This window comes from Actinia tenebrosa, unplaced genomic scaffold, assembly GCF_029948245.1.
Source record: "Actinia tenebrosa isolate PJP-AT-01 unplaced genomic scaffold, QUT_ActTen_1.0 PGA_scaffold0__85_contigs__length_37466705, whole genome shotgun sequence".
Lineage (NCBI taxonomy): Eukaryota > Metazoa > Cnidaria > Anthozoa > Actiniaria > Actiniidae > Actinia > Actinia tenebrosa.
This window is the reverse complement of record NW_028292569.1, coordinates 3,347,453-3,362,167: the sequence shown is the minus strand read 5'-3', so window position 1 is coordinate 3,362,167 and position 14,715 is coordinate 3,347,453. Positions and strand designations below refer to the sequence as shown.

Genomic DNA, 14,715 nt, shown 5'->3' with positions numbered 1-14,715 from the left:
ATACTTGATATGATAAGTGAGTAGTGAGTGCAACCTTATTTTAAAATTCTCAATTTCCCTAAATACATATTAATCTGTGTTTCACAGAAAATGCAATTTGCTCTGCAATGGAGAAAGCATTGAATGCAAACCCTAAGCAGTTTCCAGTTCTTCTAGGAGATGTCAGGTATGAAAGCCATTTTAGGTTTTTGGTTTCCTGCCTCTGCAAAACCAACATGTCCTGTTTTAAATCAGCCAATCTTGATGGGGTTTCACGGTTCTATGAAATTGAGGTTTACTCTTGTTGGTATATTAGGTGTCAGCTTCATCTCTGCAAGTGCCGCAGATCAATTGCTATGCTACCTGTGATTCCTCGCTCATACTTACCGATAAGTGAGGCATCCAGAGGTAAACTTGGTCAGCTCAGTAAATGTCACTTTTATCTTCACTTCAAAAATCACAAGGAGTACTACTTGGTAAGTCTGTTATTCTTCCCCTTATCTGTGAGTGACAAAACATTTGATTCACTGAAAGCACTGTTGCAAATGTCAATCTCTTGTGCAGTTTGTCTTGCATAAAACTTAGATCATTATTATTGATCACACTTCACGGTAAATACAATCAGAGATGAATCCAGGTTTGCTTTTAGTCAACACATCAAGCAATTCTCCATAAAAAGATTGTCAGCTCTTTGGAAGGGGGGGGGGGGGGAGGGCTTGCACAATTCCTTCACCAATTCCTTAGATCTGCCCCTGACTTGCTGAAATTGTTGTAAATCAAGAAAATCAAGGATAATTCATTTTTTCTTTCAAATAAAAAGAATGGACTGAAAAAATGTCTAGCATTGCAAGCAGTCTCTGTTATGTGTTTAAGAAGCTTGTCCAACCTGCAAAAATGTTTTTGCAAGACAGGTTGTGTGATAGAACTTCACATGTTACAATATCTTGATTAATGTTTCAATTTATCTTTCTTATTTGCAAAAGGTTATTGAAGTCATAAGTGAAGAAAACAGTGACAAAGTATCAAAGAGGTATCATCTACTCCACACAAAAAACCTTGATGTTGACAGTCTTGAAGGGACAAGAAAGGACCGATCAACAGAGTCTAAAGATCCTAAACAAGCGATAAAGAAGGAGGCCGAGAAGCAACCAAAGACAGGTTGTCAAAACCAGTCACATGACAAGCAGTCCTTGTTTCTAGAGGTGGATCATTTGGTAGAGATTGGTGCTCTGCCTTTGACTGACTTCCCTGGATCACCAATCAAAGGTATGACAACCATTGCTTGGTACTTTTACACTGTGTTTTTTTATCCAGAAAACATTTCACTTAAAAACTGAAAAGCCTTTCATAGGGAAAACTGTCTAAGCCTTATAGATGTTCCAGGAAAGTTTATCCATTAAATTAATGCACAACATAAAAGAAGGAATTAGGAATTTTCTTGTTGAACAAAATTTGCTAATGGAGGAGGTTTGGAATGCTGTAACCATGGTTAATGGTTACTGTGGTTAAAGGAGTTTTCTTGTTGAACAAAATTTGCTAATGGAGAGAGGTTTGGAATGCTGTAACCATGGTTAATGGTTACTGTGGTTACAGGAGTTTTCTTGTTGAACAAAATTTGCTAATGGAGAGAGGTTTGGAATGCTGTAACCATGGTATTGGCTACTGTGGTTACGCCATTCCAATTGCCTATCCATTGGTAAATTTTGTTTGTGTCTAAATAATAAATAGTTATTAATTGTCTGTAATACATTATATTTTAGTTTATAAAGTGTTTGTAAGTATATACTTCTAAGTTCATTATGTTACACTTCCCTTTTAAGGCTTTGATCAGAAGACTAGTGGGTCAAGCAGCAAGAGAAAGGTGATATCTGCATGTCTTTCCTTTATTATAATGCTTAATCCTATGTGGTTGTAAAGAAAAATCACATGAAAAACAGTTATGATCAATCAGAACTCAAGGTCACGTGCTGCTGTGATAATGTGCAATTACCAATATTAAGTGTGTTGTTTTTTATTTACAGTGCATTAATGATGACCAACAACAGAATAAGAAGCCCAGAACGACCAGTGATCTCTTTAACGAATGTTCATCAGTGTCATCCTACCAAGCTGACTTGGGCCATGTTGTTTGTTTGTGTGACGCAAGGATTCCTTTCATGCAGTTGTGCAATGAGGTGATTTGTAATTTAAATCCATTCATCTATTACTCCATTATAGTCTGATTTACTCATTCTTTCATTCTTTCATTTTACCCCTTTCTCTCATCTATTGCGTTTATTCACTGACCTATTCACTAACCTAACCCATCTATTTCACTCACATTCCATTTTCATCCCATCCATATCCATCCATTCATATCTTCGACCCATTCACTTACTTCCCTCTATCCCCCTCCTTCCTCCCCCTTGCCTTCACACTCTCCCTTACTTCCTCCCTCTCTCTCCTTCTCCCTTTCTTCTATCCTCTCTCCATTGATCTCTCCCTCCCCTTCACCTTTCCACTCTCCTTCTCTTCCTTCTTTACCTCCTCCCTTCATCTTTCCCTTTTCTCTTGACCAATATCTTCATTGGTTTATTTATTCACACCTCTATCTATCTATTCACATATTTATAAAAAACTTTTTTTTACCTCCTTACAGTTAAAGCAAAATGAAGTAGTCCATGATGGAGTGCAGTCAGAAGCAGGGATTGGTTTATGTATTCCAATCCTTCATCTTCCCTTACCAGCAGGCTGCAATCCTGACCTTGTCAGCACTTTACAAGAAAACATTCTTAGCTGCACCTTGAGATTCACTTGTCAGGACTACAGGCAGTGTGTCTTTGAGCTGATCTTCTCATCAAGCCCCTTACAAAGTGAGTATATTTCTTTTCCTGGGAAAGCTTTAATAATGACCTGATAATGGCCTGAATAAGGTAACATCTAAATTAAGGGAGAAGCTATATATATTGGTTTTTGAGGTAACATCAACTCCTATACTTGAAGTCACCCTGTATCTGCACTGCATTAAAATTTTTCATTTCATTATTTGCAGGTAATTCAGCTCCCTCTAAGGCTGAATGCAAGAGAGTAACCCTAACATATGATAGCATGTCTGTTATAAGTGCGCCTGATGGTAAAATCATTAAACAAAGTGCTGTCCAGCTGTTCCTGGAGGACTGGTGTAGCATGTGCAAACTGTATCCTCATACCCTGGAGCTCGATCTTTGTCTCAAAGGTACAAACTTGATTAATGATGACAAAGATAATGGTGATGATATGATGATGATAGATAATGCTGTGTGTAATGATGCTATGTGTGATGGTGATGGTGATGATGATGGTGATGGTGGTGATGGTGGTGATGGTGATGGTGATGGTGATGGTGATGGTGATGGTGATGGTGATGGTGATGGTATGTGGTGCTAGTGATGGTGATGGTGATGGTGATGGTGATGGTGATGGTGATGGTGGTGGTGGTGGTGGTGGTGGTGGTGGTGGGGATGGTAATGGTGATGGTGATGGTATGTGATGATAGTGATGGTGATGGTGATAGTACAGTATGTGATGATAGTGATGATGATATTGGTGATGATGGTGATGGTGATAGTGATGGTGATGGTATGTGATGATAGTGATGGTGAATGTGATGATGATGATCGGTGTGTGTGGTGATGGTGATGGATGATAATAAAACAATCTTGACTATCCATTAGCTGTATATAATGCATTAAAAAACTTATCTTTTATTCTTCAGACAACACAAGTCATGTGCGCCACATGTTTCACATTGAATCTTATACTTATAAACAACTAACCATACAATATGAGCCTGACAGGCAGAACTTGGTAAGTATTTTAAACTGTTACATGGAATTCCCCTTTTATTTTGATTTTAAACCCCCAAAGCCTCCCAGAGCAAGTTATAGTGCTATCTGGGTATCTGGGTATCTGTATCTGTGTATCTAGTCTGGGTATCTGGGTATCTGTATCTGTGTATCTGGGTTCGTTTCAGTAAATATTTGAGGAAAATTGGAGCCATGCAATGCCCCTTAATAAGGGGTCTGCTTAATAGAGGTATCTCTGTTGTGGTTTCTGTTTTTCTATCCTCATTTGTTTACTTTACGTTGCTAGGTAACAGTGCAGTGGTCAGTGACAGAAAAGCAGTTTGTCCTTTCCTTTGGTCATGGTGGTTCAAGCGGGATGGATAACCCACATCGTATAATGGCTGAGCATTTACAAAAAGACTTTAATAAACGACTTAATCTGCCCTACCTGATACAGGTATATCACACTAACAGCTTATTTTTGTCTTTACTAATTTATTGATCTTTCCAGCTGAGCTGTGAATTTTGTTTTGGCATATCACAGCATGTTTAGTTGTTTTGCGGCTTGCCCTCATTCCCAGGCTACTGCAACCCAGCGGTTTTTTGCATATTTTTCTTTTTCCTTTTCAGTAGCTTTTGAATAAAATAAAATATACGTGCCCACAAGATGAAGAAATATCAGAAGGAAGAATAAAAACAATACGAACTTTAGACCCTTTTCAAGTTCCAAATTATTGCTGTGTTTCTTGATTACAGACTCATTTGCACAGGCTTAGCCTCGACTTTGTGTAGAATGTTCACGTGTTCCAGTCAAGGTCTGTCAAGTTTCAAAGTCTTTGTATTGTTGAAGTTGTGCATTCTCTACTTTACTGTTGGTATTTGCAAGTAATTAGACACTGATTCGAGGCTAAGCCTGAGTAAATTTGCTTTGTTCTTAAAAGCTCCAAAAATGGTTAGGGCAGATCATTTTGTCCACTCATGCTTTGCGCACCTCGTTCACCGCACAGCTGGTTTCTGATATAGTGATCATTTAGGTCTAGTTTGGGTATCAACATCTTTTGTTCATCTTCCCTTACATGGTGTATTTAAACCCAAGGTAGACCACAATGCATCCTGTTATAAGGGCTTCAGTAAAGGCCCTTGACAAATAATATATTTTGTATTTTTAGATCCTACATGAGACGTGGAAGCCTCTATCTTCAATTAACAAGCTAACCACTATGCCCCAGCTAGGGGTTATAACAGTAAGTTCACAATACTCACAAGAGGTAGGGGACAGAAGGGTTTTACATCTGTGCACAGTTCTTATTGAATAATTAATTAGTGCGAAGCAGTATAAATAAACTCTACACACATGCCTTATTGCTCAATGTTGTTCGGAGCATCTGAAGCTGAGTATTGCCTTTTCCCCCCCGCCCCCCTTACCCCTTCGCCCTTCCCACCCCCTTACCCCTTCGCTCTTCCCACCCCCTTACCCCTTCACCCTTCCCACTCTGGTGGCGGCAAATTTTATGTTTACGTCATGTCATGAGAGCCGCAAATCTCACCCATAACTTAATTAGTGCGATGTGATAAAGAGTATCCAGTGATAATATATTACTGCATATTGTTGCACAACTGTACGAGTTTCTGGGAGAGGGAAAGCACATTAATATTTCTGCATGTAACAGTCCAATCTAACTACTTGTTTTTGTTCTGTCATCTAACAGCGTCCTCATATGGCTCAACGAACATTCTCTGTTCTACCTGTATCTCCAACCTCTGTCCACATCATCTACAGATCGTATCCTTTTTATCTTATGATTTTACAAACCAGAGATCTAATGTGGCCTGTGTGGACAAGGGTCAGAAATGGTTACAAAAACTGTTATCACCCGTCTTTCTTTCCCTCCTCCTCCTTTCCTCCCTGGAGCCTGGCACTTATGAGGGTTATATATTATTTTTGTTTATTTTTCTCCTTAACTTAATTAAAGAAACGCTCTGGAGGTTCACTTCAAAGCCAAAAATTTGGTGTCCATAAGAGGTAAGACAATTGGCATATAGCATTTGTGCGTTTTTTGTTTTTTTGTTTTTTTTGTTTTTTTTGTGAGCTGTGTAGAAATGTCTTATTCTCAAATCTAAACTGTTTGATTTGATATTTAGATGCTTCTTTGAGTTTCGTGGACCCGTCAAAACCAAGAAACTTGCTGTCATCCATTCCCAGCCTCAAGGTAAGTGGATTGAACTAATAGAGATTAACTATATGGTATGATACTCGTGAATAAAAACTATATCAAGCTCTTAACATGTCATAACCTCTATTTGTCGATTTGTTTCTATATTCCAGCAATTTCTACAGCTGTTTGTTGATGATATCGCCATGGCTGGAGGGATTCCTTCCCGGCGTACCTCAGAAGCTGACGACGAGGTGCCACCATCACCAGTAGGCATGGATACCGAGCCAACAGAAATCCAGTTCACGTCACCACAACCTATGCCTTCACAGAGCATTTATGTCTCTCCAAACGTACCTTCATCGTCTTCTCGGGGCGGCTTTACTCCATCCCCGAACCCCATCAATGCGCCAAGCCCTAGCAATCCCTATTCCAGCCCCTCCCCTGGTGAGTATCTAAGATTATTTCCTCATATAATGCTGTGCAGTCTATACTCAATTTAGTATCTTCTTTCTCTTTCTAACTTGTGGTTTCAGCTACTTCTTTTCTGGGCCACTCTCCTGCTCATAGTTTTATGCAGTCTCCAGGGCCTTGGTCGCCACTTCCTGGCGGAAGTCAAGTCAATAAATACAGGTATTGACCTTTAGACATCCTCATGCTTGTTCTAGTTTGTCTCTAATCTGCATACATCGTACTCTGGTTCTTGAGTCTTTATGTTATCAAACAGACTTAGCACTGGAGGTTTTACGAAGGGTGTATACCGCTATCGGATGGATAAATCTTATCCAGTGGACAAAAACTTATAGGATAACAGCATCACATGACTTATTAATTGGATAAGGATTTTTTCGTTGGATTGCACTATCCACCCTTCGTACAATCCGGCCTAGGAGTATTAAATAATTGTAAGTTTGTGCTTCCTGTGGTAAACGGTTTTATTAGTTCACCCAAGGTGGCCGGTAGCTGGTGACGAGAGAGTCAACTGTACCACAGGGAGCCCAATTTAGATTAAAGTGAATCACACTCACTCACTTGGTCACCCGAAGGCGGGAAACCACTAGTCCTCTCCAAATCCTCTTTTCATCCATCAATAAAGCTAATTCGAAATAAAAGTGAATGGTGAAAATAAAATCGGAAAAACTAAATAATAATTTTTTTAAATATATACTATGTCAGAGTCTCTGGAACCAGGGTGCATTTGCTAGAGTATACTATGGCAGAGCACTGATATTGATTATTATTTCTCTTCCTTCTAGACAAAACCCTGCAGTGAGTGGTCCATCAAGACAACCAACAACCCCACCCCGTCCCCTGATAGCAAAACCCTGGGCGTCTACGACCCCCACCATCCTCTCGCATACGGCATTCAATCGTCTGTGCAGCCCTGTTCATCGTTATGACAGAAACGTTAGTCATCTGGAGATGTTTCTGGGTTCTATGTTTCTGAAGAAACACCTTTGTCGGGCGATACAGGGAGATGAATTGGTAAGCATCTTACTCTAGGGTTTGCTCGGTGTGGTTCAGGTATTTCTTCATGCTTCCATAAACTAGAAGAGAGACACTTTATTTAGGAAAGACATCACGTGACTAGAATGCCCACTTTGATCAGTGGAGGAGATTGCTGGAAGTAGTATAGGGAATGGGGGTTCCAGCGCAATCTCAACACGGGCAAGACCCGTGTCAAAAATCCACCTACGGAAACAACCCACTCCAAGTGTGGTTGGGGGCAACAGCGCAAATATGTTAGTCTATATATGGAGTGCGAAGATTGTAAGAGAACTTTTAAGAAAGAAGCGGATTTGAAAAAGCATTTGAAAATGAAGACGAAGTGTATGAGCAGTTATGATTGTGGATGTGGTAAGAAGTTTGAGACTAAGGTTAAATTGTTTTGGCATTGTCAGGACTGTGAGTACGACTACGACGACCTAAAAAGTGCTTGGTATTAGGTATAAAATATTTCCTATTATATAGATGGAATCCCAAAGCAACTTCAGCACGGTGTCAATACCCGGTAACGGTGAGATTGACGTTAGACAGTTTTGGCGTCAGTCAGAAAGGAAGGTTAAAAGGACTCTCCGAAAAGGTATAGAAGAATTAGGAGCCCTGAAAGCGAGCATAATGGTAGAAGTAAGTTTGTCAAAAGACGAGGTAATGACGACAGCAATGTTGCGATCAAAGTCGTTAGTGATATTAGAATCCACGAATCTGGATAGGTCACTCAGTGAAGCCTTAGAAGCAATAATGGAGTCGCTGTCTAACTACACGAAAGAAGGATCGGGTTGGACAGTAGAGGAGGTTGAAGGAATAGAGATAAGTATAGCCAGGTACGTACCCATACGAGGGGGGAGTTACGTACCGCTACCAACGTGGGTAGAAAGGAAGAAGGCTATTGTAAACGTGAAGAATGAAGACAATCGATGCTTTATGTGGGCAATCAGGTCTGCACTGTATCCAGCAGAGAAGGATCCCTGTAGGACAAGTAAGTATCCCACAGATGATTTAGAGTGGGATGGTGTGGAATTTCCCATGCAGTTGATAGACATCCCCATATTTGAGGAAATAAACGATCTAGCAATTAACGTTTACGGAGTCAGAGAGCAGACGATAGTACCGTTAGTTCTGTCAAAAAGTAAAGGAGAGCGCGTACATTTATTCTACCACGGCGGACACTACTCATGGGTTAAACACATTAGCAGACTATTCTACAGACATACTAAGCACAAAGGTAAAAAGTACTTCTGCGACTGCTGCTTGCTGTCATTTACATCCTTAAATACCCTAAAGAAACACGATGAGATCTGCCGCGGAGTCGAAGAAGTGGCGCAACGGATCCAGATGCCCACCAACAAAGAGCTTTCATACGCAGACCATCAAAAGCAGATGCAAGTGCCTTACGTGATATATGCAGACTTCGAAGCGTTGATAACTAAGGAAGAGCAGAAACGTGGCGCCACGAATAAGGTAGGATTACACGAGATCTGCTCCTTTGGTTACATAGTAGTCAGATCAGATGGTAAAGCAAACCCTCCTGTGATTTACCGAGGTAAGAACGCAGCTAATGAGTTTCTAGAAGCATTGCGAGAAGAGGAGGGGGAGATAAGAGAACAATTAAGACGTCCAAAGAAGATGGAATTTACCAAAGAGAACCAGGAGGCTTTTAACAAGGCAAAAAAATGCCACATTTGCCAACATACGCTTCTTCAGTTTGGAAGACGAGCCAAGAAAGCGTGGGATGAAGATGGAAAGTATCTAGGAGAAGCTCATTTTAAATGCGGGAAGTATGCTAAGAAAGGTGAGAAGCCGGGAAAGCCCTCCACGCACTGCATTCACTGTCACAAAGCATTTGTTGAGGATTTCTATGTGGATAAGGTTAGGGATCACTGCCACATCACGGGTAAATACAGAGGAGCGGCTCATTGGAAATGCAATATAAACTTCGAAGTAAATCCAGACATGGAGATTCCGGTGTTCTTTCACAACCTCCGCGGTTACGACTCCCATTTGCTACTACAAGGAACAGACGGCTCCGACGTCAAATGCATACCCAACAACAAAGAGCGCTACATGTCCGTAACTGTGGGTAAGCTAAAGTTCTTAGATTCGCAGCAGTTTATGGCGGACTCCTTAGCAAACCTCGTAAAGTATAACACCAACTTTCCCATTTCCAGTCAATACGGCGCGGAAAGGAAAGGAGTCTACCCATACGAATACATGGACTCCTGGGATCGATTCAAAGAACCCCTACCACCCAAAGATCGCTTCTACAGCACCCTAAACGAGTCTGGTATAAAGGATGAGGAGTACCAGCATGCGTTAGACGTGTGGGAAAAGTACTCCTGTGAGAACATGGGTGACTACCACGACATCTACCTAAGGTCTGACGTAGTGCTGCTCGCAGATGTTTTCCAAAGCTTCAGAAAGATGGCTATGGAATATTACGGATTGGATCCCGCTAATTTCTACACGGCTCCTGGGCTCAGCTGGAGTGCTTTGTTAAAGAAGACAAATGCGCAGTTGGATCTCCTAACGGAGTACGACATGTATCGGTTTATGGAAGACGGTATTCGTGGCGGCGTATGCGGACCCAGCCGACGTTACGCCCGCGCAAACAACCCCTTAGTAGAGCACGACCCAGAGAAACCAACCACATACATTTACTACCTGGATGCGAATAACCTTTATGGTTGGGCAATGTCACAGTACCTACCTGTGAGAGACTTCGAATGGGATCCAGTGAAGCCGATAGACTTCTACATGCAGGTAGGAAAGGAGGAAGACAAGGGTTACGTCTTAGAAGTGGATCTGGAGTACCCAGAGCGCCTGCACGACGAACACAATGAGTTCCCCTTAGCACCAGAAGCGATAGAGATACCATTTAAGCAGCTAAGTCCGCTGCAAAAGCAAATGTGCCCTGGTTACAAACCGTACAGGAAACTAACTATGAACCTGATGGATAAGAAGAAGTATGTGGTACATTACCGCAACCTGCAGTTCTACGTGCGACACGGAATGCGCGTAGAGAAGATCCACAGAGTCCTAAAATTCACGCAGGAACCCTGGATGCGCCCCTACATTGACTTTAACACGCAAAAGCGTACCGCAGCGAAAAATGACTTCGAGAAAAATCTCTTCAAACTGATGAACAACAGCGTGTTCGGAAAGACAATGGAGAACATCCGCAAGCGCGTAAGCGTAAAAATAGTCAGCACCAAAGAGGAAGCAGAAGCATACGTGTCACAGCCAGGCTTCGTTAGATACGTAGAAATGCTGAACTTCTACGTGATTCACATGAAAAGGGCAAACCTCTTACTAAACAAGCCCGTTTACACAGGCTTTACGGTGCTGGATCTATCGAAGCTGCTTATGTACGAGTTCTACTACGATAAGCTTAAGCCAAAGTACGGAGACCGCTGTCGCCTCCTGTACACAGACACCGACTCCCTAATTCTAGAAGTGCAAACGGAAGACGTTTACAAAGACTGCCTCCCCGACATAGACGAGTACGACACCAGCGGTTACCCGAAGGAGCACTTCCTTTACTCTGCGAAGAATAAGAAGGTAATTGGGAAGATGAAAGACGAAATGTTAGGAAAACCCATCGTGGAATACGTGGGTCTGAAACCAAAGATGTACAGCGTGCTAAAGTTAGACGGCGTAGAAAAGAAAGCTAAAGGCGTAAAAAAGTATGTGGTTAAGAAGGACATTACGCACGAGTCCTACCTCAACGTATTACGAACACGCAAGGAACAGCGGCATAAGATGAACAGCCTGCGCAGCTATGGTCATCAGATACATAACGTCACGCAGGAGAAGGTGTCACTGTCTGCATTTGACGGTAAGCGATGGATGTGTGATGACGGAGTGCATACGATAGCATTCGGACATCACACGATAAGCAGTTCTTCTTTGACGAACCCACGCGTGGGACCATCATGAAGATAATACAAGATGGGCTGACCCTTCTTAGCTATCGCACTTCGGATCTGGTAAGTTTCCAAAGACCAATTAGGATCCGTAGCTCTTTTGGATCCTCCTTCTAATTCACCCGGCTCATAGAGATATCGAACCGTGACATTACCTAATTTCTTTTCATGGGGGAAGACCGCCCTCGAACTTCTGACGTAGGACTTGTGCTCCACGTGTTTCTTTTTTATGGCATCCCTGGGTTTCATTCCCGTAGCCCTGGCCGCCTCGTTGTTCAAAGCCGCGACGACCTGGGGGAGCCGCTGTGTCCATTCCCTGTTGCGTTTGGAGGGATCTTCCAGCTCTTTCCAATACTGGTATCCAAAGAGACGCTCGGCCAAGGTCTTATTGAATCTTTCAACAATGCTTTGACCCCTGTGGTACTCTGCTTTAGCTCTTCTAATCTTAGTGTCGTGGTCTTTCAGGGTCTTGGTAACCACGCCCATAAACTCCGTCCCCGCATCCACTTGCAGCAGCTTAGGCCATTTCAAGACGCGCTTATAAACCCTACCTAGGGCTTCTGCGACTTCCCCAGAATCCTTGCTGGTTATAGGTTCGGCGTCCTTGTATCTGCTTGCGATATCGACTACGGTCAAAGCGTACCTATAGGTCTTCTTTCTCACCTTATCGTGCGGCAAGAAAAGCAAATCCGCCTGATGAACTTCATTGGGGGTATTTACGGTGAAGCTGGGCCTGGGAATGTACTTAGGCACGGGAAGATAAACCTGCCAGAGGGTTTGTTTTTTCAACCAGTTCTTAGCCGTTTCGTCTGATACCCTGGCCGCGGTCGCGAGTTTCTTGATAGCTGACGCTCCTTTCCAATAGCCTTCAGGTCCATAGTAAATCCTTTTGAGTTTGTCCTCTACGCGGCCCATTATATGAATTCCAAAACAAGATTGATCTTACGTCCGTTAAAATCCACCGTCTTTCCGTCCACTTTAATGGTGATGTTTATGCTTTCTACCAAATTAGATAAGTCATAGCTCAAAGAAATGGGAGTGTATTCTACTGGGTCAAATGGATTACCTTGGGGCAGAAACTTGGACATAAGAGAAGACTTTTCTCCATTGTTGTAACTATGAACCAAGTCGCAATAGACTTCGTAAGAGGATGCGACTTTCCATTTCACATCATATGTATTGCCGCTATTTATTGTGGTACTAGTAAGGCCCAGGAGTTCTACCAATGAACTGTCCTTTAGATTGGCGCTCCCATTATTTTTCTTGAATTTCATTTCATGGGGTAATCCTGTGGTAAGAGTATATCCATGCTTTGCTAGCTCCTTAGCCAGTGTTATGGGGGTGTAATGGGAATCTGGTATTTTTGGTTTGGTGCCGGAAGTTCCGATGACAAAGCCATTAATTAAATTATACCAAGAATTGTACAAAGAGCAACTAACCAACCGAACCTTACAGGCTTTGATGGGAGGATTCAAATACGTGGTAAAGTCATTCTTGTCGCTTTCCAAAAAGACGATCATTATATTAGATACGCCAAAGCCACGCCTCCGGCCAGCCCTGCGACTCCTACAAAGACCAATTCATTGTCTTTTTGTTTCTTAGAAGGCTGGTAGTAATTCTTGAACTGAGGCTTTTTCATTCTAAAGTCGGGGTGTGCTTGCGCATAAAGTTTGAAGGCGTAGTCTGTGTTTTCGAAGTTCTTGTCTGCCTGCATTTTGTCTTGGTAGTTCTTATCCAACCAATCCCTGTAAGCTTGTCTTTTTTCATTCCAAGCTGCAACGTCCCTTTGATATTTCTCCAGCGCTAAGTCGTGTCTCTTTCTTTCGGCGGCACCGCTTTTGTCGCCTCTAACTAATCTATCCAAATATTGACCGCCATAATTAGCCCCTGTAAATGCTAAAGCTGCAATGACTCCACCTGCGACTAAGCTAACCATTATACATTAGGTAGGTACTTTTCCTTTCGTAGGTAATCCTTTAGCATGATAGCCCCGCCTACGGCAGCGGTCATCTTAGCAAAGTTAGCGAAGCTCTTGCTTGGGTCTTCAGTAAAGTCTTCTTTGAGCACTTTCTTACCTACCCAACCAATACCCGCAACAATAGAAGTAATGATAGCTGCTTCTTCAACAGTTTTCAACAACGCGGTCGACATTATATTACAAAGCGAGAAGGTTATTCCATTTCAGGGATCTTACTTTTTCTAACCTCCACAGGTGCGTGATATGTTGCGGCCTCCCACTTTACTTTTGGCTTCGTAGCCCGCCATTGTAAGTAGAGGCTGCCTGCTGCTATAGCGACTCCTAACGCGCCAATGACGTACCCAGGATTGATAAAGGATTCCTCTTCTCTTTCCTCCACCTTTTCCTCCTTCTTTGCTTTGTTCTTTTTATTCATCTCCGCGAGCTTCTTTCCGGCAGCGACTCTGCCCGGAGATTTAGCCTTGGTAATCTTGGTATCTTCTACGGGTGGTTGTTCTTCGGTGTCACTCATCTTATATTAAGGGACTTGAAGGACTTGACAAGTAACTTGATGACGACTTGACAATGACTTGGCAATGACTTGACAACGACTTGACTAAGTACTTGAGAATGACTTAAGGACGACTTGACAACGACTTGACTAAGTACTTGAGAATGACTTAAGGACGACTTGACTAAGTACTTGAGGTGACTTGACAACGACTTGACTAGGTACTTGAGGCGACTTGATCAGGTACCTCAGCATGTGCCGCCTGGAAGACCTTTTCGACTTCTCTGTCCTTCTTGAAGTCCTTCCAAGATGTTCCGAAGGAACCTAGTACCTCCTTCAAGTCGACGTGCTGAGCTACGTGAAGTGCCGCAGAGGCGACTGCCATTAACTTACCGCACTTCAAAGACAACCACCCACAGGTTATCTTAAGTTCTTGGGCGATGACATAGTCCTCGCTAATGTCCTTCCGCAGTTGCTCCACGTCGTCTATGGGCAGCGCAAGTCCAAGCAATTTAGTGGCAAGTCGGATAGCGGAGTCTGCTACGGCGTCCGTGGTCTTACTTGCAAGGGCAGCCTCGTACCTCTTATGGAACTTCTTAACCTCCTCTTCTGACAGCTTATTAACCTGCTCATGGGTAAGTTCCTTACCTATCATTTCTTTACACTTCCCCGAAGACACAAGAATGTTAAGTTGTTCACTTAACTGTGTGGGGACTTCATCTATGAGCTGCTCAATGTCCATATATGTTAACGTCATACGGAAACCTCAAAGAGAAGATCATCTTGGAATGTTGGTGCGTTTTTAAATGCCGCATGTATTCGTGCAGCTGTTCCTTGCTTATCTCACCGCCGTAGTCGCTTAAAATGGTTTCCAGGTCAGACTTGCTCG

General features: G+C 42.5%; 1 protein-coding gene across 1 annotated transcript in view; it reads left to right on the top strand.

The window, feature by feature from the left end:
* The window catches only part of LOC116287918 (mediator of RNA polymerase II transcription subunit 14), a 35,322-nt gene that overhangs the window by 8,307 nt on the left and 12,300 nt on the right, over positions 1-14,715 (top strand). The window contains exons 18-33 of the mRNA XM_089026232.1: positions 88-166; positions 296-455; positions 963-1,245; positions 1,800-1,840; positions 2,001-2,153; positions 2,618-2,831; positions 3,011-3,193; positions 3,713-3,804; positions 4,090-4,239; positions 4,952-5,026; positions 5,492-5,565; positions 5,756-5,805; positions 5,925-5,992; positions 6,109-6,382; positions 6,472-6,568; positions 7,192-7,420. Of these exons, the coding sequence (XP_088882358.1) occupies positions 88-166; positions 296-455; positions 963-1,245; positions 1,800-1,840; positions 2,001-2,153; positions 2,618-2,831; positions 3,011-3,193; positions 3,713-3,804; positions 4,090-4,239; positions 4,952-5,026; positions 5,492-5,565; positions 5,756-5,805; positions 5,925-5,992; positions 6,109-6,382; positions 6,472-6,568; positions 7,192-7,420 (2,222 nt within the window). The remainder of the gene's footprint in view (positions 1-87; positions 167-295; positions 456-962; positions 1,246-1,799; positions 1,841-2,000; positions 2,154-2,617; positions 2,832-3,010; positions 3,194-3,712; positions 3,805-4,089; positions 4,240-4,951; positions 5,027-5,491; positions 5,566-5,755; positions 5,806-5,924; positions 5,993-6,108; positions 6,383-6,471; positions 6,569-7,191; positions 7,421-14,715) is intronic.